At 38.9% G+C, this 25,021-nt stretch overlaps 1 protein-coding gene across 1 annotated transcript in view; it reads right to left on the reverse strand.

Moving 5' to 3' along the window:
* LOC138711171 (uncharacterized) overlaps positions 1-25,021 on the reverse strand; it is a 116,779-nt gene that overhangs the window by 84,628 nt on the left and 7,130 nt on the right. The window contains exon 2 of the mRNA XM_069842526.1: positions 6,739-6,933. Within this exon, the coding sequence (XP_069698627.1) occupies positions 6,739-6,933 (195 nt within the window). The remainder of the gene's footprint in view (positions 1-6,738; positions 6,934-25,021) is intronic.

Below are 25,021 nucleotides of genomic sequence, written 5' to 3' on the forward strand. Positions count from 1 at the left end.
GGACACTGGAGCGACTCCAATTCGCACACGAATCACTTCTACCAGCTTCTCCGCATCTCCTTTTCCACCTTCTTCACGTTGTAACTACCAAACGCCTTCAACTCTACTGTGTTCCTAACTTATCACTAGGGCTAGGATTTTCATGATTTAGCGTATTTTTTGTCAGGTCAGTGAGTTGCTGAAGAATACATATATCCATTACTTCATTACAGTAGAACCTCTGTTGCTGAAGAATACATAAATCCATTACTTAATTACAGTAGAACCTCTGTTGCTGAAGAATACATAAATCCATTACTTAATTACAGTAGAACCTCTGTTGCTGAAGAATACATAAATCCATTACTTAATTACAGTAGAACCTCTGTTGCTGAAGAATACATAAATCCATTACTTAATTACAGTAGAACCTCTGTTGCTGAAGAATACATAAATCCATTACTTAATTACAGTAGAACCTCTGTTATCCGTGGTAATGAAGGGGGTGGCTGAACGGTTAATCGAAAAAATCGGATAATCCGTACAATGAAATACTTTCGTAAGTTTAGTGAATAATACATTTTGGTAAATTCCTCTATGGCCTTATATTTAACACGCTAGTTAGTGGATCACAAATTCACTAATTTAAGTCTCATTGTCAACGACGGGTTTTGAAGGGCAAGAAAGCTTCTTGTAATGACTGCCTGTGGAAAGTGAAGGTCTCGTGTTGTAGATTTACATACTTTATACACTACAAACTTGTATTCTGTTGCGACATGAGCCACAGTTTCTCTTTCCCCAAACCATTCAATTATTTACACAATTTTTCCCCCGATACTTAGCACAACAAGATTTCTTTTGAACTTGTAGAAGACATTTTATACAGAAGTTATACAGTACGATAATTCGAACAGTGGACCATACTGTGTAATGGAAAAGGCTTGTAATAACATTATCCAGAAAAGATAACGTGCTAATACAATGTACAGTACTTTATATATTTCTGCAGAAAGAAGCGAGAGAAAACAGATGGATAATCCACCAATCAGTTAATAGGGTGACGGATAATCGGGGTTCTACTGTACTTATGTCTTTTAGAGAATCCGGAGGTTCATTGCTGCCCTAACCTAAGCCCGCCATCAGTTCCTCTCCTGTGCAAGATTATTTTAGTCTCTACAATCATATCCCACCTCCCTCAAATCCATTTTAATATTGTTCTCCCATCTACGTCTCGGCCTCCACAAAGGTAATTTTCCCTCCGGCCTTCCAACAAACACTCTATATGCATTCTGGATTCCCCCATACGTGTTACATGCCCTGCCCATCTCAAACGTCTAGATTTAATACTCCTAATTATGTCAGATGAAGAATATAATGAGTGCAGTTCTGCGTTCTGTAACTTTTTCCATTGTCATGTAACTTCATCCCTTTTAGCCCCAAATATTTTCCTAAGCACCTTATTCTCGAACAACCTTAGCACCTGTTCTTATCTCAAAGTGAAAGACCAAGTTTCACAACCATTCACAACAACCGGTGAAATAACTGTTTTACAAATTCTATCTTTCAGATTTTTTGACAACAGACTGGATGACAAAAGCACGCATTTCCCATATTTATTCTGTGTTTAATTTCCTCCCGAGTATCATTTCTAGTTGTTACTGTTGCTCCCAGGTATTTGAATTTTTCCACCCCTTCAAAGGATAAATTTCTAATTTTTATATTTCCATTTCGTACAAAATTATCGTCACGAGACATAATCATATACTTTGTCTTTTCGGGATTTACTTCCAAACCTATTGCTTTACTTGCTTCAAGTAAAATTCCCGTGTTTTCCCTAATCGTTTGTGGATTTTCTCCTAACATATTCACGTCATCCGCATAGACAAGCAATTCCAAACAAGCAATTCCAAACCCTCTCTGTTATCCTGGACTTTCCTAATGGCATACTCTAGAGCACATTTAAAAAGTAAAGGTGATAGTGCATCTCTTTGCTTTAGCCCACAGTGAATTGGAAACGCATCTGACAGAAACTGACCTATACGGACTGTGCTGTACATTTCACTGAGACACATTTTAATTAATCGAACTAGTTTCTTGGGAATAACAAATTCAATAAGGATATCATATAAAACTTCTCTCTTAACCGAGTCATATGCCTTTTTGAAATGTATGAATAACTGCTGCCCTGTACCCTTATACTCCCATTTTTTCTCCATTATCTGTCGAATACAAAAAATCTGATCAATAATCGATCTATTACGCCTAAAACCGCACTGATGATCCCCAATAATTTCATCTACATATGGAGTTAATCTTCTCAAAAGAATATTGGACAAAATTTTGTACGACGTCAACAAAAGTGATATTCCTCGAAAGTTACTACAGTTAGTCTTGTCCCCCTTCTTAAAGACAGGTACGATTATGGACTCCTTCCATTGTTCTGGTACAATTTCCTTTTCCCAAATAGCAAGTACAAGCTTATAAATTTCGTTAGATAATGCGCTTCCACCCTCTTGTATCAATTCTGCTGGAATTTGATCGATTCCTGGAGACTTATAATTTTTCAGATTTTCTATCGCAATTTCGACTTCAGAAAGTGTGGGTTCGGGTATAAATGGCTGAGCAGTTTGTATTTCAATTTCGTCCCGATCATTTCTATTTGGCCTGTGTATATTTAGTAGTTGCCCAAAATAATTTTTCCATCTGTTCAGGATTGAATGAGAGTCTGGAAGCAAGTCACCATTCTCATCCTTGATCACGTTTATCCTTGCCTGATATCCATTCTTGAATTCCTTAATGCCATTATATAAATCTCTAATGTTTTTATTTTTACTATTTGTTTCTACCTCATTCAGTTTTTCCTTCAAGTAATCTCTCTTTTTATTCCTGAGCGTACGATTTGCTTCCCATCTTTTATTGAAATAATTATCTCTATTCGCCTCAAAAGTCGGTTGTTACCCTTGATATTATTATTATTATTATTATTATTATTATTACATTGTTTTCTTATTGGTATTATTTATATTTCCTATGTATTTTTATGTTGAGTGGAAGGGAAGGCCTTATGGCCTGACTATGCCAATAAAAATAAATCAATTGAATTACATGTTAACAGTTACTCCACACTGGTGGGCTACAGACAGAGTTATTACATTTTATCTTCACGAGATTCGCTTACTTTATGGAGGGGCAAGGTGAAGCAAGGGCAGCACTTCAACCTCACCGTAGCGCCCGCTCCCTGCACATTTCATGTTTCTGTTGCCCAAAAACTATGGAATCGATGATCTAGTGAGTGTCTACTATTCGTTCTACAGAGGTAATATTTTCTTGCACTAAAATAAAGGTGTGGCATATTAATATTAATGTTGAGTGGACTGTGCAGCACCGCTGTGTACATTTGGCAGCTTATACCGGGTTCAGACCCATTAGATCTGCTAGGATGAGTAGGTGAAGGAACAGATGGTTGGACAGTTCTTCCTGCCAAAATTTCACACACCACAGGCTAGTCCACAAACGTAGGGGGTAATGCTTCGAAAGTTCATTTGCTTTTAACTAACTACATAATTTGTCTCTACTTATTTGTATATTATTAGTCCATATCCATTAATTACTAGTGACATTTGCATTGTGCTTGTATTTATTTATTTATTTTATTGCGGTATTTTACGACGCTGTATCAACGTCTCAGGTTATTGAGCTTCTGAATGAGATGAAGGTGATAATGCCGGTGAAATGAGTCCGGGGTCCAACACCGAAAGTTACCCAGCATTTGCTCGTATTGGGTTGAGGGAAAACCTCGGAAAAAAACCTCAACCAGGTAACTTGCCCCGACCAGGATTCGAACCCGGGCCGCCTGGTTTCGCGGCCAGACGCGCTGACCGTTACTCCACAGGTGTGCACTTGTGCTTGTAACAAATGTACTAGTAATATTATGGCACAAGAGAGCTAATGAGCGATAGTACAGGGTCCAGCATTTAACCTTTCCCATTTTAAGTTGGTAATTATGTTGTTGTTTAGCCAACTGTCCGAAGACAGGTCTGGACCCCACAAGTGATACTCATGAAGCAACTACGCCAGGAGATAATTGGGTAGGGTGGTCAGTTCCTTTCCCCCTCCATTGCATATATTACTGACTAGCTACATATTACACTAATCAGACTTCAGATACATACAAAAAAATGTTCTTCCTCTGACACATACTATCAAGTGAGGTCCTGATAACAGTTGTAATATCAGCCAGAACATCAATCAGAGATAGGTATGCATCATTTAAGAGGGGAGACTTTGATCATTGTGACTGGGTCTAACATAGCCTTGGATTTGTTAGTCATGGAACGTTGGCCTTTAAATTTTCTGCATAGAACATTATTTATCAAGCAAGTCAATTGTGGCTGTACAGGTACAGCGCAAGTTTCGGCGGATATATCTATTTTTTATTAGATTATTTTACGACGCTGTATCAACATCTAGGTTATTTAGCATCTGAATGAAATGAAAGTGATAATGCCGGTGAAATGAGTCCGGGGTCCAGCACCGAAAGTTATCCAGCATTTGCTCGTATTGGGTTGAGGGAAAACCCAGTAACCAAGTAACTTGCCCCGACCGGGATTCGAACCCGGGCCACCTGGTTTCGCAGCCAGACGCGCTGACCGTTACTCCACATGGAGTGTGGTATTGTACGGGGCAGAAACATGGACATTACGACGAAATGAAGAGAAACGAATAGAAGGATTTGAAATGTGAATATGGAGAAGAATGGAGCGTGTGAAGTGGACAGACACAATAAGAAATGAAGTTGTGTTGGAAAGAATGGGTGAAGAAAGAATGATGCTGAAACTGATCAGAAAGAGGAAAAGCAATTGGTTGAGTCACTGGCTGAAAAGAAACTGCCTGCTGAAGGATGCACTGGAATGAATGGTGAACGGGATAAGAGTTCGGGGCAGAAGAAGATATCAGATGATAGACGACATTAAGATATGTGGATCATATGAGGAGACTAAGAGGAAGGCAGAAAATAGGAAAGAGTGGAGAATGCTGGGTTTGCAGTGAATGATCTGCCCATGGGCTGAACACATGTATGTAGCCTGTGTACAAACTCTGAATGGCGTTTCGACCTGAAGTAGTGAATATTTGCTTTGTGAATACGGTTCTGAAGACAGTAAAATCACAGTATAATATATACAGTCGCGAAGTTTGGGATGATTTTCTGCATTTCTCGCGATAGTTGCTAGCCGCTTGGAGCGCTGTGACTACTAGGAACAATAGACTGTGCCATTGCCATCGTGATCTAATACAGGCCGTAAGGCAGACCATGTGACTCGCTTAACCCGATCACGAAGGGCAGCTTTTCAACCATATAAATTAGTTGGAATGCATAAAGAGTAACATATTATATTTCTTTCAAATGTAGTGTAATTGCATTAATAAAATTTAAAACAATTATTATGAGACATTTCAGACATAATTCACTTGAGAGTTAAGGTGTAACATAACTTTTTGGTGTGAAAATTACATTGTTCGTATGTGTAATACCTGCCTTTATTTCGATTAAATATTGCGAAATTCTTGTACATTCATTTATGCACGATTGAATAATTTTCAGTTGCACCGCACGGATATTTAGATATGCTGAAATTATAGGTTATGTTTACTGTACCAGTTGCCCCTTTCTGTCTAATTTTAGTGGTCTCCAATGCCCTGCCATTACATATGTACAGGTATATAATGTCGTATGAAAATTATAGGTTATTTAACTTATATTCCTATATTCGCAAGTATAAATTATATCTAAACATAATGTCATTTATGATACCCCTCACATTCAATTTGTCTGTATTTTAATACTACAATTGAGACTGAATTACTGTATTTATCTACAACCTAAGAGACGAAGTAACACAATCGTACGTACACTAATTTCATAGGAGTGGTATAGTAAATTTTGTGTCTACAATTAAGGAAGGTAAATGTGCTAAATTAAAATCACAATGTAAATTCTTTTTTATTAAACCTCAAAATAGCTTCAATTCTTAACTTAAAATGTTGCTGCGAACAGATTATATTAACATGTAAAATGCTCTTCACATTAAAATAACACAGTTTTATAATTATTTATGCAACATATCATGCAGCAAGAAGTACACGAAACTTATGGACACATTACACTAAATAAAACTTAGCTATGATACGCAATAAAGTTATAATATTTCATTGAGCTCCATACACTGAAATAGAAAACTCGAACATACATTACGGCGGTCCAGATCGAAAAGGCATTGACTGTGCCGTATTTCGCATTGTTGTGAAAAGTTGTGTAAACTGTGAAATGTTTGTTATTGATTGTAATAACTGTAAATGCCTAAAATACAATAATTTGAATAATAATATGGGACAAGGAGACGTTTGTTGCACTATAAATTCTAAGAAAAAGAGGTCAGAGTTATCCTTCTTCCGAAAGATCCAGGAAGGTGAGTTTATAAAATATAATATATGCTTTATGAAAATAATATATGAACCTTATGTATTTCATATTTCAATAGTGGAAGGAAGGTGTTAATTTTTTCAAAAGAACACGATATCGAAAGTACAATACATTTTATCGTCTGCTAGGGAAAGAGTCTGTGATGAGGCGATAGCAGTGATCCTGGTGGCTAGCAACTATCTATGGATGCATATTTCAACTATTTATGTATGCATATTTAGTAAGTATTGAGCTTCGTGACTGTATATACTAGACTGTGGTAAAATGTTGCTACTCACCGAATCCGATGGCGACGAACTTCTCCTGCCGACTGCAGCAGGCGTCCACTATCGGAGGCTCCGGGTCGGGCTCCGACGTCTGTGGCGGGACGGTGCTGGTCTCCTCCGAACTCGCATGTTGCTGGTGGTTGTGGTGTCGCCCTCTATGCTCCACGCTACGGTGGTGCTTCAATTCGTTGAGCGACAAGCCCGCCCCTGTGCAAGAGATTGAAGCCGTGACTACATCTGTGCAGTGAAGCTACAGTAGGCCTATTATTAAGGCATCAGCAATGACAACTTTAACCACAGAACACAAGCGTTCGTAAATTTTACGAGTTACTTACGGGTTTTAGAGAACCGGAGGTTCATTTCCGCCCTCACATAAGCCCGCCAACGATCTCTATCCCGAGCTAGATTAATCCGCTCTCTACCATCATACCCCACCTCCCTCAAATCCATTTTCATAACCTTATTTCTTTGCTGTCGTCGTGCTAGAGCAGTCATGTCAATTGATGCCCATAGGAGCAAGCGCGCGCTTTAGAGCTCAGGAGAGCCTGAGCGCTTTACAGCGGAAAGGAAAGAGACAGACGAAAGAGGTAGTATATGCCGCTTCGTCGAGCTATATTCAGGGTTGGCCAGCACTGATTCAATAGATAAAGGGAATAGAACTTATTAAAACTGTATCCATGTTAATTTTTAGATTTGCCTGAGAAGTATAAGTGCATTATAAGAATGTAAGTTTTAATTTTAATACTCATTTTTCACGAGTTTGATTTTTTTTATTCAAAAGAAATATTTTCTCAATTTTTTTTATGGAAAAGTGAAATTTTCAGACATAGGCCTATTTATTTAGTAGCCTTACAAAATGTTTTCGTAAATCTAATATACCGTATATACGTATTGCTGAAGTTAGTGTATTGAAAATTTTGAAAATATTCGCATGGAAATTATTTGTAAGGAAATGAATTAACAAAGCAACTATTGTTACATTATAAGCAAAATATACGTGTCCATGTGTTGTAAAAATGTCAGCTCTATAGCTTAAGCAGATTTCAAGAAAATAATTTAATATTCTGATGATAGGAAGTAGCTCACAAATATCACCTTAAAAGCATAATGCGATAAGAGTTTTGTTATGTAATATTAGTTACACTTAAAACAGATACAGCACCTAGGTAACTTTGCTTTGTACTGTAATATTGTTTTCATTAGTTTATTCATTACTTTTATAAGGCTAAAGGTACCATCAATATCAATTCGAACTTATCATGTCATACTCAGTCTCTTTTTTTGATATCACTTTCTTTATGAATGCTCTGTTTCATCCATTTAGTACAGTATAGTTGTACTGCTATAGAATTTATGTGAATATTCCGTCTTAACTATTTATTAATGTTATTAACATTTGAAACACAACTGCAATATCAAGAAATTGGTATTAGTGCTTTTGTTTTACAGACAATATAGATAATATCAAACAGAAAGAAGTCATATAAAAATAACGACATAAAAATTTCACGTTTCGTCTGACGTTTGTGCACCACTGTTTTCTTAATCCAACAGGCTGCTTATTCATATACACAACCCTTCCTCTTTCCGTACTTAGCGCTTGATGCCCGCGCACGACGTCAAGGTCAGAAAAATGCGCTTGCTTTAACATCACTGTGCTAGAGAATCAGTCCTATTCCAAAGCTTATTTTGGCGTTTCGTAACAAACTCTGCTTTTACGGGGGATGTTAGCCCTTTGCCCAACCCTCAAGCTGGAGGACCACCTCTTATCGGCTGTCCGCGACTGCTTATCAACATTACCATCTGTTCAGTACCTTTCCAATCCTTGTTGATGATGACTGTGCCAGAGTTTCACAATATATTTTATGAAGTGGTCGTAAAAGTTAAGTACGTTTTTGATTAAGGTGTTTGAAAAAGGTTTGTGTTCTAGGGTTAAAGAGTTTAAAAGGCATAATTAAGCCGCGTAACCATAAGGCGAAGCTGCCATGCGCGGCCGCCTCTCGCGGCAGCTTCGCTTGTTGTTTGCCTCGCGGTTTTGTTATTTTGGTAGCGAGGCAAGAACGCAAAGCAGTGTGAGCGGCAATTGAGGCAGTTAACATCGGGTTGCGTGATGGCATCTTTATTAACGAACATCCATACGGAGAGAGTTAATCACTGCGAGGCACCTTTGATCGCATCCAAAGACGAAGGGAATTGGCTTACGGGTGAGGCAGCTTCGCACCCTTGCGGGGCGAGGTGTCCACTGAGCGAAGCAAGCATCATGAGGCAGCCTCGCTTCGCGGATACGCGGCCTCAGCCCATCATTTTTCGACCTGACATTAGGTGTATAATGGTGGGACTCTCGAAGCTAGGATCAACACTACGTTGGATTTCCAACAATGATGCGACGAAATTCTTAACATGGCGAAGTGAAGCTCTGTGTTCTGTGTCACAGAGTTCCTGATAGAGGCTTTAGACGAAATCCATTGGTTTTTTTTGGCCCACGTTGAATTTCGATGGTAAATAACCTATGCAGTTAGAAGCGTCGTTAAATATACTACTAGGCCTACTGGTACTATTTCCATCTATGGTAATAGAGTAGAACCTGGGTTATACGTAATTATGGCTTGCATGTAATTATCAGACCCCGGAGAAAGTATTGCTTACAGGGAAACGAGCGATGTAGGCTAATGTTTATGAACCGAGGACTCTTGCATGCAGGTAGGAGTAGTGCCGGGGTAGCTTAGTACAACGCAGTCAAAAGCAATCGACACTGGTCTTCAGAATGCCGAGACCAAAAGTACGCAAGATAGTAGCACTAAGAAAATACATTCGTCAATATGGAGAAAATGTGTTTTCCATCCATGGTAATGAACTGTTTTGTGAATTGTGTCACGTGAAATTGGCAGGCGACATGGCATGCAACGTTAAGAAGCATATAAATAGCAATAAGCATAAACGCACATGTAACAGACAACAGAATTTAAGCAAGGTACAGCAGGAATCTCCATCACAACTACTTGAACGAACATTTTACGAAGATGTGTGTGACGCGTTTATTGCTTCAAATATTCCGTTAAACCGATTATAAAACGCGAAACTCCGTAACTTTTCAGAAAAGTACACTGGAAGACAAATTCCTAAAGAAGCAACACTGCGGAAGAAGTATGTGCAATATGCATATTAGAAATGTCTGCGTAAAGTGAAGTGTAAATTACAAAATGAGAAGATATGGGTTTCTATAGATGAAAGCATGGACTCGTTGGACGTCACGTTGTCTTGTTTCGGTAGCTCATATAGTAGCGTGCCGGTTCCATTGTATAACCGAAACGTCTCGTGTTCGATCCCAGGTAAAACTTTTCTCAAATTGCAGATTAGATTTCACGGCGCTTCTTCCGACGGCCTTCACCTGCTTTGTCATTGAACAACAGATGACGGCGTCTTGCCATCCTAACGGCAAACACCAGCCAAATCCTCCTCGCCCCGTTCCGTGATCAATTGATCAATCTCAGCCCCCCTCGCGTATGTGGTACCTAAGAGGTTACGTCCAATTTCGGCTTCCCCTTCAAAATTTTCTAGAGCTCCTTCAGAGGAGCAGCGTAACCCGGAGTGAGACTAGTGGCCAACAGGCTTGGAGCTCACATACTTAGTTTTGTACAGCCCCCAACCCCTTGCAAGGACGCGTTTTGCGTACCTATTCAATTTTCCCCCCAATTCTCCTTCGATTTTTCGGTTTTTCGACGTCACGTTGCAAATGTGGTTGTGGCTGCCCTTAGTGCGGAATGTTGCTGTAGATCCTATCTCTTAATGAGTGAAGTGTTACAGAGGGTTAATTATTCCACCATATGTGAACTTTTTGATACTGCTATGGAGTTGCCATGGCCATATGTGTGCAATTCGAAAATGTGTTACTATATGTTACAGATGTTGCAAGCTATATGAAAAAAAACTGCTAAGTTTCTTGAAACACGTTACCCGAATATGATACACGTTACACGTCTTGCACATGCATATCATAGTTCATTGGTACGCATCAATACGTAAATAATATCATTACCAGTATGTCAAGTACAATTAAATATTTAGGTCTCTTAATGAGAATAAATTAGAATTGCACTTAGTAAGTTTCATAGCTAATCACTGGAAACTAGTCAAAAGGACGCACAAATATTGCGACTTTCATGTATTACTTCATTTCTCATGAACCTAACTGTACTACTCCCAACGTCACGCTGTCTATCGTTATTTACCCCATCCCTCTCAAAGCAGGTATGCTATGTTGCATACTAAGCTGATAGCAGTACTTTTCCCGGGGCGTAGTAATTATGCACAGGTCCCGGCAAAATTTAATTTAATTACATATCAAGAAAACCTGAAACTTACGTAATCGATCTGCACGTAATTCGCTTTTGAAATATCAATTTCTCAAAATCGAGTTTGAATTGTACGTATTTTTGTTCGCTTTGATGTGTAATGAAGTTTCATTTTAACTTGACATGATTTGTCAAATGATCCTCAAGGTCAGCTGTGGGATGGGATAGGGGAACATAGTCGTGTAAGCCTTGTGACAGTGAAGACCGCATGCCTCAGTGATCTCAAGGTTATGGGACTCGTACTGTTAAGGCAACACACTCATATAGCCCAGGCAAATACAGAGCAGGCATACTCCATGTCAACATGCTAGTCTATTTTCTTTCTCACAGGACATGTTCCGAATAACTGAAAACAGTTGCAGACTACTCAGTATCTGTGTAGCAATCATATGTGACAGTAAAAGGAAGAGCTACTCTAGAAATCAAAGTTAGATGTATAAAAGAAATTGTGGCAAGTCCCAACAAAACAAAAACTGAAAGAGCAAGAGGATTGTAACAAACATGTATAATATAAAAAAGAATAATTAAGATATCTTACAGCCTGACTTCATGACTGAAGAAAAAATGTAAATGTGTTGTATTAATTGGATTACATTTGGAAAAGTATAGGTAATTTTAAACCGACACATCCTCTTTAATTTTAATTGTGATGGAAGTTTAATGAAGATTTCCAATATCAACTTAAACCTTTGTTGTTTTAGTTACTCTCTTGTTGTTTAGTCAACTGCCCAAAGACAATTTTGAGCCTCATAAATGACACCAATAAGGCACCACTCATGAGGCAACTAGGCCAACAGGTAATGGGGTAGGGTGGCCAGTTCCTTTCCTCCTCCATTGCATACATCGCCGACTAGCTACATATTACACTAGTCAGAATTCAGTTGTATACAAACAATATTGTTCTTCCTCTGACACCTATCGTCAAGTGAGATGTACTGCCTGATAATAGATGTACAGTTTCCCTGAAAAAGGATGAGACGATTGAATATTCTTAAGTCTCAGATGTGAGACACTGCGCATGATCGGAGACCAGAGCACTGATACACAAGATAACGAATATTGAGTTACTTAAATTCAGACTATTTGGTTTGTTACTAGCATCGTTCCGAAATTCACTTCAAAAACTGCAAAAAATATGATAATATTACGTAAATGAAAGATAAATATATACATAAATCGTGTAGTTAAATCGACAATGGACCTTCATGACTAGATCGACACTCCACTCCGGGATCGAACACGAGACGTTTCGGTTATACAGCGGAACCAACACGCTACTATATGAGCTACCGAGACAAGACAGTGACAGCAAGCAGTCCAGAATGTAGATCCCTTAGCAGGCATTTGCCATTCGGTACAGTGAAGCAATGATATTTTGTGACTCGAGCTATGTTGTGAAATCCTGGCCTTAAATGGCAGTCTTCTTCGTGATCCTTATTCTGGTCCTTGTCCTTGTTGTGGTCCTTGTAACAATTCTTGTACTATTTCTCATGTTATGTATCGTTACGTCGATATCGAGTGAACCGCGCTGTAGAACTTTAACTTCCGACGACCAAGAATCGTCTCATTCTTTTTAAGGGTAACTGTACGTATTATCCAGAACCTCAATCGGATGTATTAGTTAAGATATTAAAACGGCAACTCGAAGAACAGAATCCTGGAATAATAGTGCCATTTGAAATGACATATTTTCTCATGATACATTCAAAGTAGTAAGTAAACAAAAAACAATAATTAGACCGAATACTACGTTCTCGTTGTCCAGTGCGTGACGCGACATTTCAAAGTCATGGTTATATCATGCTTTAAAACACATGTTCTTAGTTGACCCTTGAGGAACGCTAATTAACTACGCCGGCAAAACTTCAGTAGACAGAATCCCGAATTTTTCAGACTATTCTTTTAAAGCTGGTCTAAATTCAAAGAACACTTACTCCATTATACAGAGCTCCTACAAAAGACCATTCCGCTTTCGAACACATCTAATTTACGTTCTATGAATCTGAGGTGCATGAAAATAGCACCAAATAGAAAGAGAAACTCAAAACGTTTAGTTGTGGCAGCATTTTTTTCCTAGTTGGTGGGACTGTCTCATAATAGCGCATTGTTCATTGTTGAGGCGAAACGGCCAGTGTTGTCATATTTGGCGATAAGTCGCTAAATCTAGGGAATTTTGATTCAGTCTCGGCGACAAATTTTGTAAAATACGATTAGCGACTTTTCTGCTGATTTTCATATTCTTCCACTTTTTTCTCTCTTTTTTAAGTTAAATTATTCAACTGAAGTCATGCACTTCTTAGGTTTAGAAGAGGCATAGGAATAATATTAAAATGGATTTGAGGGAGATGGGATATGATGATATAGACTGGATTAATCTTGCTCAGGATAGGTACCAATGGCGGGCTTATGTGAGGGCGGCAATGAACCTTCGGGTTCCTTAAAAGCCAGTAAGTAAATATAGGTGCATGACTGAGTAGTCTAATGTGAAAACCCTGATCTCATATATTTGTGATCAGTGATCAGTGGTGAAAGATGCTGATTTGTGATCAGTGCTCAGTGGTGAAACATGCTGATTTGTGATCAGTGCTCAGTGGTGAAAGATGCTGATTTGTGATCAGTGCTCAGTGGTGAAAGATGCTGATTTGTGATCAGTGCTCAGTGGTGAAAGATGCTGATTTGTGATCAGTGCTCAGTGGTGAAAGATGCTGATTTGTGATCAGTGCTCAGTGGTGAAAGACGCTGATTTGTGATCAGTGCTCAGTGGTGAAAGATGCTGATTTGTGATCAGTGCTCAGTGGTGAAAGATGCTGATTTGCGATCAGTGCTCAGTGATGAAAGATGCTGATTTGTGATCAGTGCTCAGCGGTGAAAGATGCTGATTTGTGATCAGTGCTCAGTGGTGAAAGATGCTGATTTGTGATCAGTGCCCAGTGGTGAAAGATGCTGATTTGTGATCAGTGCCCAGTGGTGAAAGATGCTGATTTGTGATCAGTGCTCAGTGGTGAAAGATGCTGATTTGTGATCAGCGCTCAGTGGTGAAAGATGCTGATTTGTGATCAGTGCTCAGTGGTGAAAGATGCTGATTTGTGATCAGTGCCCAGTGGTGAAAGATGCTGATTTGTGATCAGCGCTCAGTGGTGAAACATGCTGATTTGTGATCAGCGCTCAGTGGTGAAAGATGCTGATTTGTGATCAGTGCTCAGTGGTGAAAGATAATGATTTGTGATCAGTGCTCAGTGGTGAAAGATGCTGATTTGTGATCAGTGCTCAGTGGTGAAAGATGCTGATTTGTGATCAGTGCTCAGTAGTGAAAGATGCTGATTTGTGATCAGCGCTCAGTGGTGAAAGATGCTGATTTGTGATCAGTGCTCAGTGGTGAAAGATGCTGATTTGTGATCAGTGCTCAGTGGTGAAAGATGCTGATTTGTGATCATGCTCAGTGGTGAAAGATGCTGATTTGTGATCAGTGATCAGTGGTGAAAGATGCTGATTTGTGATCAGCGCTCAGTGGTGAAAGATGCTGATTTGTGATCAGTGCTCAGTGGTGAAAGACGCTGATTTGTGATCAGTGCTCAGTGGTGAAAGATGCTGATTTGTGATCAGTGCTCAGTGGTGAAAGATGCTGATTTGTGATCAGTGCTCAGTGGTGAAAGATGCTGATTTGTGATCAGTGCTCAGTGGTGAAAGATGCTGATTTGTGATCAGTGCTCAGTGGTGAAAGATGCTGATTTGTTATCAGTGCTCAGTGGTGAAAGATGCTGATTTGTTATCAGTGCTCAGTGGTGAAAGATGCTGATTTATGATCAGTGCTCAGTGGTGAAAGATGCTGATTTGTGATCAGTGCTCAGTGGTGAAAGATGCTGATTTGTGATCAGTGCTCAGTGGTGAAAGATGCTGATTTGTGATCAGTGCTCAGTAGTGAAAGATGCTGATTTGTGATCAGCGCTCAGTAGTGAAAGATGCTGATTTGTGATCAGTGCTCAGTGGTGAAAGATGCTGATTTGTGATCAGTGCTCAGTGGTGAAAGATGCTGATTTGTGATCAGTGCTCAGTAGTGAAAGATGCTGATTTGTGATCAGCGCTCAGTGGTGAAAGATGCTGATTTGTGATCAGTGCTCAGTGGTGAAAGATGCTGATTTGTGATCAGTGCTCAGTGGTGAAAGATGCTGATTTGTGATCAGTGATCAGTGGTGAAAGATGCTGATTTGTGATCAGTGCTCAGTGGTGAAAGATGCTGATTTGTGATCAGTGTTCAGTGGTGAAAGATGCTGATTTAATGATTCTCACGGGTTACGTCTGTCTCTCAATGTTACTGCTCCAACACCGATAACGGTGACAACTTTGATTGACATTTGACGAGTTGCGAACTGCAGCTGATGTAATTTTGGTTCTTTCCCGCAACGTGGAGATTTTCCATTCCGACCCGACCCGACCCGACCCGAGGCAATTGAGTTTTGTAATTTTGTGCCGACAGTTCTTGTGAAGGAAATGAGACTGTAGTTTTTATGGTTTTAATATATTTTAATATATGTTTAAAAAGTGTTAGGTTTTACAAAAAAAAATTGTGGTCAAACACTTATGTGAAAGTGTAGTGTCAGTGATTGGATCAGCTGTTCCCATACCTTTCATCTCAACATCACAGCCGTCAACAATACAACCAGACTCCACATATGTATGTTTTTCTTATTTTTATTTAGTGATATTTATTATTAATTTTTAACGAGATTTCTGGGGATATTTTAGCAAACTTTGGAGAGATTTAGCTACTTTTTGTTGAAAAGTTAGCGAGATTGTAAGTCGATATGTTGGCAACAGTGGAAATGGCTGCTATATAAGACAGAAAAAACTTTATTTTCATGTGGATCAGTCGGTTATTAATGTGCAACTGCATTACCAAACAAAGTTTGGTGCAGATCCACCCAGTGGGTCTACAAACCGTAAATGGTACAGTGATTTTAAGGCAAGATTCTTCACAAGCGGTTGCGATTTCATGCGTACCTACTACAGTTGTTGCAAGCCCTAAAACCAGAGGACAAAGTGCTACGAAGAAAATTTTGCATAAGTATGTAGACTTTAATTGAAAACAATGATGAATTTTTTCGTTCCGTGGTGTTTTCTAAGGAACTCACTTTTAATCTTTCTGGTAAGGTCGGAATCTGGGGGTGGGAAAATCCACGTACCGACGTGGAGCTTAACTATATGCTTGATGTGTGCCGTGTTACCAAGGAGGACACATTGAACATCTTTAAGGCAACCAACTTTTCGAGTTTCTCTTTCTATTGCTACTATTTTCATGCACCTCAGATTCATAGAACGTAACTTACATGTGTTCGAAAACGGAAAGGCCTTTTGTAGAAAACCTGTACAACAGCAAAACAGTCATTCTAAAACATGCATGAATAAATTCAATCGCATATTGTACACCCAAATACGAAGGAAAACTCGTTTATGAATAGTATTATAATATAATACTTTCAAATGGCCTTTAGAAACCCGAAGGTTCAATGACGCCCTCACATGAGCCCGCCATCGGCCCCTATCCTGGGCAAGATTAATCCAGTCCCTACCATCACATCCAGCCTCCCTCAAAAACATTTTAATATTATCCTCCCATCTACGCCTCGACCTCCCCAAAGGTCTTTTTTCCTCAGGTCTCCCAACTAACCCTCTATACGCATTTCTGGATCCACCCATACGTGCTACATATCTTGCCAATCTCAAACGTCTGGATTTAATATTAGTACACAGTGTAATATCTTGAAATAGTTTAACCCCAAAAAGTAAGAAAATTCACTTTATTTATAAATCGCACAGGTTATGAAGATATATGTAATTAATTAATTTTGCACAAATGATTGATTAAATGGCAAACTTACTAGTGTTAAACTACATAACCACGTGTGGCTTACAGCTGTTTCGGTTCTCCTTCACACCATCATCAGAGCCTACTAGATCCCCGGCGTCATCTCGACTTCGCTGCCTGTTGTAGGGGTGCGTTTGCGTGTTGAAAAGTGGAGTCGAATAGTGTGTGTTTTCTGAAATTGATCTGTGTGTTGAGGATTTGATTAGGGTGTGTTTTGGTGTGTCTGTATATTTCATATTGTTCTAATGTGTTGAGTTTTTGGTTTCGACTCCACTTTTCAACACGCAAATGCACCCCTACAACAGGCAGCGAAGTCGAGATGACGCCGGGGATCTAGTAGGCTCTGATGATGGTGTGAAGGAGCACCGAAACAGCTGTAAGCCAAACGTGGTTATATAATTTAACACTAGTAAGTATATATATATATATATATATATATATATATATATATATATATATATGTGTGTGGACTTCGGTCCTAAGTTCATAAACATCTATGACGTAGTGCAGAGGGCGGCCACTAGAGGGAACCCAAGAGTTGGAGCTTAATCTGAGACGATTCTGTCAGACGCCGGGTGGTATCCGGTGTGGCTTAGTGGATAAAGCATCAGCACGTAGAGCTGAAAACCCGGGTTCATATCCCGGCGCCGGAGAGAATTTTTCTCCTTTCCATTACTCTTACATCGTACTAGTAAGTTTGCCATTTAATCAGTCATTTATATTTAAGTGTTAAAAGTAGTGTACGCAAGATTCAAGATGGGGTAATTTTGTACGTATTAAAATAATTTAGGGAATTATTACAAGTATTAAAATGTCTTTACCGTTTATGAGAGTCTAATCATTTCAGTTACTTGTCAAGCAAGGAACGATACTGTGAAAGCAAGTCGTTCAAGGGAAGACTGTTTTATGAAGAAGTTCGTACGTTTGGTGCACAAAGTGCCTAAACATGTGACAAGAGCTCATGACTGTACCTACTCTGAAATTATTTATGACGAAAATAGGAAGAGGACTGTGAGAGCACATTAGACTTCGTCCTTGAAAGAGTAAGATATTTTTATTTTATTTTTATTTTTACAACGCTGTATCAACATCTAGGTTATTTAGCGTCTGAATGATATGAAGGTGATAATGCCGGTGAAATGAGTCCGGGGTCCAGCACCGAAAGTTACCCAGCATTTGCTCGCATTGGGTTGAGGGAAAACCCTGGAAAAAACCTCAACCAGGTAACTTGCCCCAACCGGGATTCGAACCCGGGCCACCTGGTTTCACGGCCAGACGCGCTGATCGTTACTCCACAGGTGTCGACAAGAGTAAGCTATAAACTACAAAATATTGAAGATAGAGTAAAATAAGGCGTAAACACTGTTCAATCATTCGGCAATCACAGCTCTGTCGACATAGTGAGTGACAGACATCGCGAGTCTTGCTGCAAGGGTTATCAATGTCATACGACTTTATTACCCTTTCTAGATGAATTGCGGAATATTATTCTTATCTCGGTCACCGTGTCGACTAGAAAACAAAGCAGTTGCTGCACTGGGAGAAACACCCTGTGGCCAAACCTCTTCTTGAGCCCATTATTAGAAGTGGTTTACTACGCCGTAGAATGACGAAATTATTGACATTGAGACCTTAGAGCCGATTTCTCGCGGTGGTCGCTGATGTAATGGACAACAGAGCTTTGCGTGAGACAGTCGAGTCGCGCCGGTGGCAATGCTCCGCGGCCTTGGCCATTGAAGGCGACCGACCGCCCGGCCGCCAGCCCGCCCGCCGCCGCCGCGGTGCATTTCCGTTCCTGGAACGAAACTAATCCGTGTCACTCAGTCTTCCTTCGTAGCAGTGCATTACGTGTCTCCAGCCCCATAAGGATCCCGGCGTTCTGGTCTGGCTATACATGCATTTCACTCCTCTCCTGTGACTCGGTGTGGCGCAAAGAGCTACTTAGCGATCTTGGGTTCGATCCTTCGCGTCAAATGGACTGACACTTGCGGTGGTCAGGATCGGACGTTGGATTCCCGCTTGGGCTGATTATCTGGTTGGCTTTTTCCGAGATTTCCTCCAACTATAAGACAATAGGGACATCTTATGCGAAGTTTTACCGCTAGATGGCAGGAGCGTTCCATGCGGCGCAACATTTTGTAGGGCTATGTTATGTCATATGCTACAGTTGATTACGTTTTCCCGCTTGTTGGTTTTCTGTGCGTGTCAAAATTATATTTGCAATTATTTTGTATAACCTAGTATAATTTAATATAATTCAATATTTTCTTACCTCATAATTTAATTTATGCTCGACCATGCCGAAATGTAGTAATTATACACCTGGTAGCAGTCCTTTAATGCATGTCATTAAAGAACACCTACTCATTAAAGGTCAGGTCTTTCAGCCAATGACGACTCAGGTTACAACTGTTCAGCCAATGACAGGTCAGCTTTCTACCGATATAAAACAACAATTATCGATTATTCTCGGATATGCAATCGAAAGAGAATTAGCGAAAAGTCACGGAGGCTGGAAATCCAATATGTCGCAGAAGGTTATGTTCTGTTACTATAATAATTAGCGTTAATTGTAAATAATATTCAAATAAATTCAATTTGTCATCTCGTTTTTCAATGTCTAATTTAATTTCAATGTTATCTCTGTAGGTTCTTATAGCCTAGCAAGGTCAATGTGGACATCTGTTCCCCGGAAAAAATCAATACTTTCGCGTCTGCGCACATCTCACAACATACGGAACATTGCTCAATGTCAAATACAAATAAAATTAATAATATCAAGTTAGAAATATGGTCGAGCATAAAAAGTCGTATGAAACTCGCCTATAATGGTAATTAAGAAGCTCGTATGAAAATTATGAAACTCGCTTGCGCTCGTTTCAAAAATATCCATACTCACTTCTTAATTACCTTCATTATAGGCTCGTTGCATAATGTACTATTAATTTACAATAAATAATAACGTAAACCTGTATAATATTCAGCGATTCCCCGATATGGGTGGGGAAATCTGCAGTATGCAGAATATAGATACGAGTAAATTGAAAATTCATGAACCTAAACGAGAACTCTGAGAACGAGGTGCACGAATAAAAAAAAATAGTAACTACCGGGATGTCGAAGGTGAATATTGGCCTCATTAATCATTAGTATTTGAGAACCGTACGCTAAAAACAGGATATGCAGCCACCTATGTGTTTCTTTTTATAGGGAAGGTACTATCAAGATTGAATTCCCTGTATTTTTGTCTGTAGTTGCAGAAAGATCAAATGCAATTTTTAATAGGATGATATAACATGATCGCAGTAGTATCACGATTAGTAGTGTGTTTTGTAGGTTAAGGACATGCAGTTTTGAATACTATGTAGAATGATTTTGAAAATTTCAAGTTAAAACATGGTTTTAATAATTAGGGTACAGTACATTAAAATCATTATTCACGAAATGGGTTCCACTACGGATCGTCATGGATAATAAACATCCCAGTTTATCGAAAGTTTACTGCAGGCGTAAACTTCGGAGACTCCTACAACTACTGCATATAATCTAAGCCAGGGCTGGGCAGCAAGAGCGGATTCTACTCTCTCACAGGGAGCCTTATGATTTCTCTTCATCCCCTTTCTTCCCCGCCGAACACCGCGCAGCGTTGATTAAGTGACGGATGAATATTAAGCTTCCCCGTTTAGAGTTTGGTTCCGCTCCCGACGCCCAGCCCTGATCTAAGCTAACATAGCAAATGAGGTTGCAAATGATTTTATTAATTTTTCTTTTTCCTCTTCCAAAATGAAACTGTAGTCAACAATTCCTTACTTGAAGTAGTTACTTTTATTTAATAGCTAGCACTTTCGAGTCGCAATTTAATTACTTATACTTTTTAAGGTTTAAAGCATATATTCAGAATATTTCGGGGCCTGATTGAAGACAAAAAGCTTTCCCTGGTGTTTACATATAGGAACATAACAAAAATTTGCCATTTTCAGTTGTTTTTAAGAGTATTTAATATACTAATACACTACGTATATCCTCAATGTTTATATACCGAAAAACAAATGCATACGCAAAGCGCATCCCTCAAAGTACACGTGCGCTATCTGTTGGTGCTAGTTCAGGATATCCCTATTGTCAAATAATCATCGGCCTCATATCCTCAAATATCTCGCTATCACCAATTCCGATATAGCGTCGTTAAATAATCTACCCACTAAAGATCGGTTGATGATTTTTCCGGGGTTGTTCCGTTTTCCACTGCAATACAAACTTTCCTCCATCCCTCAGGATGTGCTGAGAAGATACGCATTACTGGGTTATTTGGTTCCATCCAGGCCACACGACCCGCCCATTTCATTCCGCTGAACTTAATTTTCCGCACTAGGTCAATGTCTTTATGCAGATCATAGATCTCACAAACCATTTTCTCCACACGCCATTGTCATTCACAGGCCCTCATATCTTCCTCAAAATTTTTCGTTCAAATGCGTTCAATCGACTTTCATTATTTTTACTCAGTGACCACGTCTCTGTTGCATATGATAAAACTGACACAACTAATGTTTTATAAATCTCAACTTTTGTCTTTTGTGATAGAATTAAAAACCGTTTGTAGTCCGTAATATCTATTCGCTAAAACAAGTTTCCTATTGATCTCTTCACCTAAAATACAAATTCAAAAATCAAACCCCTGTCATAAAAAACAAAAAACGAACAAAAATACACAGACCTACAAAATGCATCAGGAAACCATTTAGTCGCGACATATTTCAAAATCATCCCCTTTAAAATTATATTTATTACCCCCTTTAAAATTAACTGTCTAAAGATAGGGGTTGAAATTTAGAATTCAAATTTGAGATTGACGGTGAAAGGGTGGAACACAAAATTCAATCAGCAGTGGTTTTGAACTTCTCATCGAAAACAAAATCTAAGTGGTTTTCCTCAAATTCGTGTCTCTTGCACGTCTAAAATTATTCAAATTCGGAAGTTTTGAAATAAAAACACCATATTTAAACAGTTTACAGCTGCTGAAATCTTGAGAACGCAGAGATGTGGAGGAGGAGCTGAAGGGCAGATAAAACAACATACCAAATATCATTACGATGTTCGCTCTTGAAGAATTTTAATTTCAAACATTTACCTCGGAAATGGAGACTGTGACAGTGGGAATGGACTTAAAAAGCTAGGGAAGTTTTTTTCTACATAACAATTCTTAGCGCGGAACTGTGAATGAATGTATCACAGGTCGGATATGTGACAAACTCTTTGGGAAACTATCCTGGCCAAAATTGTGCCACCTCCTGAATTGAATTTTGATGTGAATGAAAAATGAGAGGTATATATTGCCTGATTCCCCCTTATTCAGGGGTAGTATTTCTTTACGTGTCGCAATGCTATGACACGAACCACCCACTATGACTTCGTTTCCGTCCACACCCGTGGAGTAACGGTTAGAGCGTCTGGCCGCGAAACCAGATGGCCCGGGTTCGATTCCCGGTCGGGGCAAGTTACATGGTTGAGGTTTTTTCCGGGATTTTCCCTCAACCCAACATGAACAAATGCTGGGTAACTTTCGGTGCTGGACTCCGGACTCATTTCACCGGCATTCAGACGCTAAATAACCTAAGATGTTGATAAAGCGTCGTAAAATAACCTACTAAAAAAAAACTTCGTTCCCGAATGAATTCACCGCCCTTGGTTAAATCTGAAGCCATGGTCCTAGGATCCATGGCAACCAGTAGATCACCGACATTCATACATTTAGGTACGATTATTATTATTATTATCATCATCATTATTCTATGCCTGACAAAAATATCACGCTTTAGTAGGATAAACCAATCAATTTATAGTTTTAAAGTTAAAACTAAGTGGGGTAATAGTTAATTACACAATTTTTAAAGTAGACATGCAGTAGCATAATGGAATCGGCGAGCCTAAGCTTGTTGCTCATGCTCGATATTCCAACTGCATTCTCTTTATGTCTTGTACACTATCGACTATATTGGACTATTCAATAGTAGAATCGAATAAATCATTTGGTAGTTTTCATTCAGGTTCCATTTTTATTCTCATTTTAAAACAATTATTTTATTCGAATTTTTCAAGTTATAGAACAACGGCATAATTTTAGCTCTACACAATCCAACTATAGGACAGGTTGTCCGACAATATTAGGGCTAAATGATATTGTGTCGATTCCCTTCCATGCGTGAACAATTAAGACCAAAGGCCAAATATGAATAGAGTTATCAAATACTACCGACACTAAACTTTGAGCATACCAAGCTACTAAAATTAAACATATTTAACTGTTTTACGAATGTAAAAAGTTTAAAATTGTAATAAGTGCTTGTGAGCAACCTATACTATAGGGTGAGCACACAAGAGAAAATATATCATCGTTTGCATATCGGCATACGCATTAGTAGCCTATATTACGATACAAAGTTGGAAAATGCTTTTAACAAAATGGAGGAAAAGTTTGAAAAAAGAACAGAGCGAGAAATGCTTTGCATTGAAAATTAAGATCAATATTATTCCCAAGTCCGCAAAACTGCACTGTAATGGTAACTAAGTAACAGTAAGTGCACTCTAATGGGTCTATTTCAGTATAGTTTTATGTTATGAAGAATGGTTTCCCTAGCAACAAGTGTCTGTGTGGGAATTCTAACTTTCAAGGTCTAATAACAATAGCTGTAAATATTACAAAAGACGCGATCGTGCAAAAAAAAATACATTACAATAATCACAACAAGAATACTTCTAAACGGGGAAAATACAACAAAATTTATAGTGGAGATAACTGTACAAATTGTTAAAAATATTTTTATCTCATTGCATTGTGGATTACAGATCCTTTATAGACACACAAATACGAGAAGAATCAAGAAGATATTAAATTTCACAATATGGAATACACCTCTGACTGAGGTTCTGGCTGATATGTATACTGCGTGTTCAGTTCAAAGTGTGTCATGGCTCGCTGTATGCCGTCATGTGGCTAGCCGATGAGCCTAGAGAATTCAATCTTCCTACACTTCCGCAGAGGTGTATAACCTAAGAGGCAGAAAAGCTGCCTAGCAAGTACGGGGTTCATTCTGAAGAGTACGTACCGATACGTACGGTAACGCCGGTAGTGGCAAGAATGTGAACTGTTTGGAAATACGTACTGTCGGGATATGGGGAGAGGGTTAAGACGATTACTTACGTATTTGTTGACATTAACTTCGACGGTCAACATGGACACGGAGCATTTGATTTGTGTTGTGGAATGTTACCGTACGCAACCGATGATAACAAATACCCTGCGTACGACTTGCCGGCGCAAAAAACAGTTCGAAAGAGGTTATGCTAGCACACAGACCGTACAGACCGCCAAGTTATACCGTACACGTTCTCAAGTTCAGATTGAAGAACGCCTTAAATAATAGGCAACTTCTCTAACATATAAGCTGAAACTCGCTTCAAATCGGTGACCCAACAAGAGTGACGTCATGACACACTTTGAAATGAACACCCTGTAGTATAGGTCAGTGATGCCAAAGCAAGTGCATTTTTCTGACCTTGACGACGTGCGCGGTCAGCAAGCGCTAAGTATGGAAAGAGGAAGAGTAGTGTATATGAATAAGCAACCTGTTGGATTAAGAAAACAGTAGTGCACAAACTTCAAACGGGACGTGAAATTTTATGTCGTTTAATATTATCTATATTGTCTGTAAAACAAAAGTACTAACACTGATTTCTTAATATTGCACTTGTGTTTTAATCTTAATAACATAATAGAGACTTAAGAAGGAATATTCACTTAAATTCCATAGTAGTATAAATTATACTGTGTTAAGTGGATGAAACACATCATTCATAAAGAAAGTGATATTCCAAAGAAAGAAATTGAGTATAACACGATAAGTTGGAATTTATATTGATGGTATCTTTAGCCTTACAAAAGTAATCGATAAACTAATCAAAACAATATTACAGTACAAAGCAAAGTTGCCTAGATACTGTATCTGTTTTAAGTGTAACTAATATTACATAACAAAACTCTTATCGCATTATGCTATTAAGGTGATATTTGTGAGCAACT

Source organism: Periplaneta americana, chromosome 12 (genome assembly GCF_040183065.1).
Source record: "Periplaneta americana isolate PAMFEO1 chromosome 12, P.americana_PAMFEO1_priV1, whole genome shotgun sequence".
NCBI lineage: Eukaryota > Metazoa > Arthropoda > Insecta > Blattodea > Blattidae > Periplaneta > Periplaneta americana.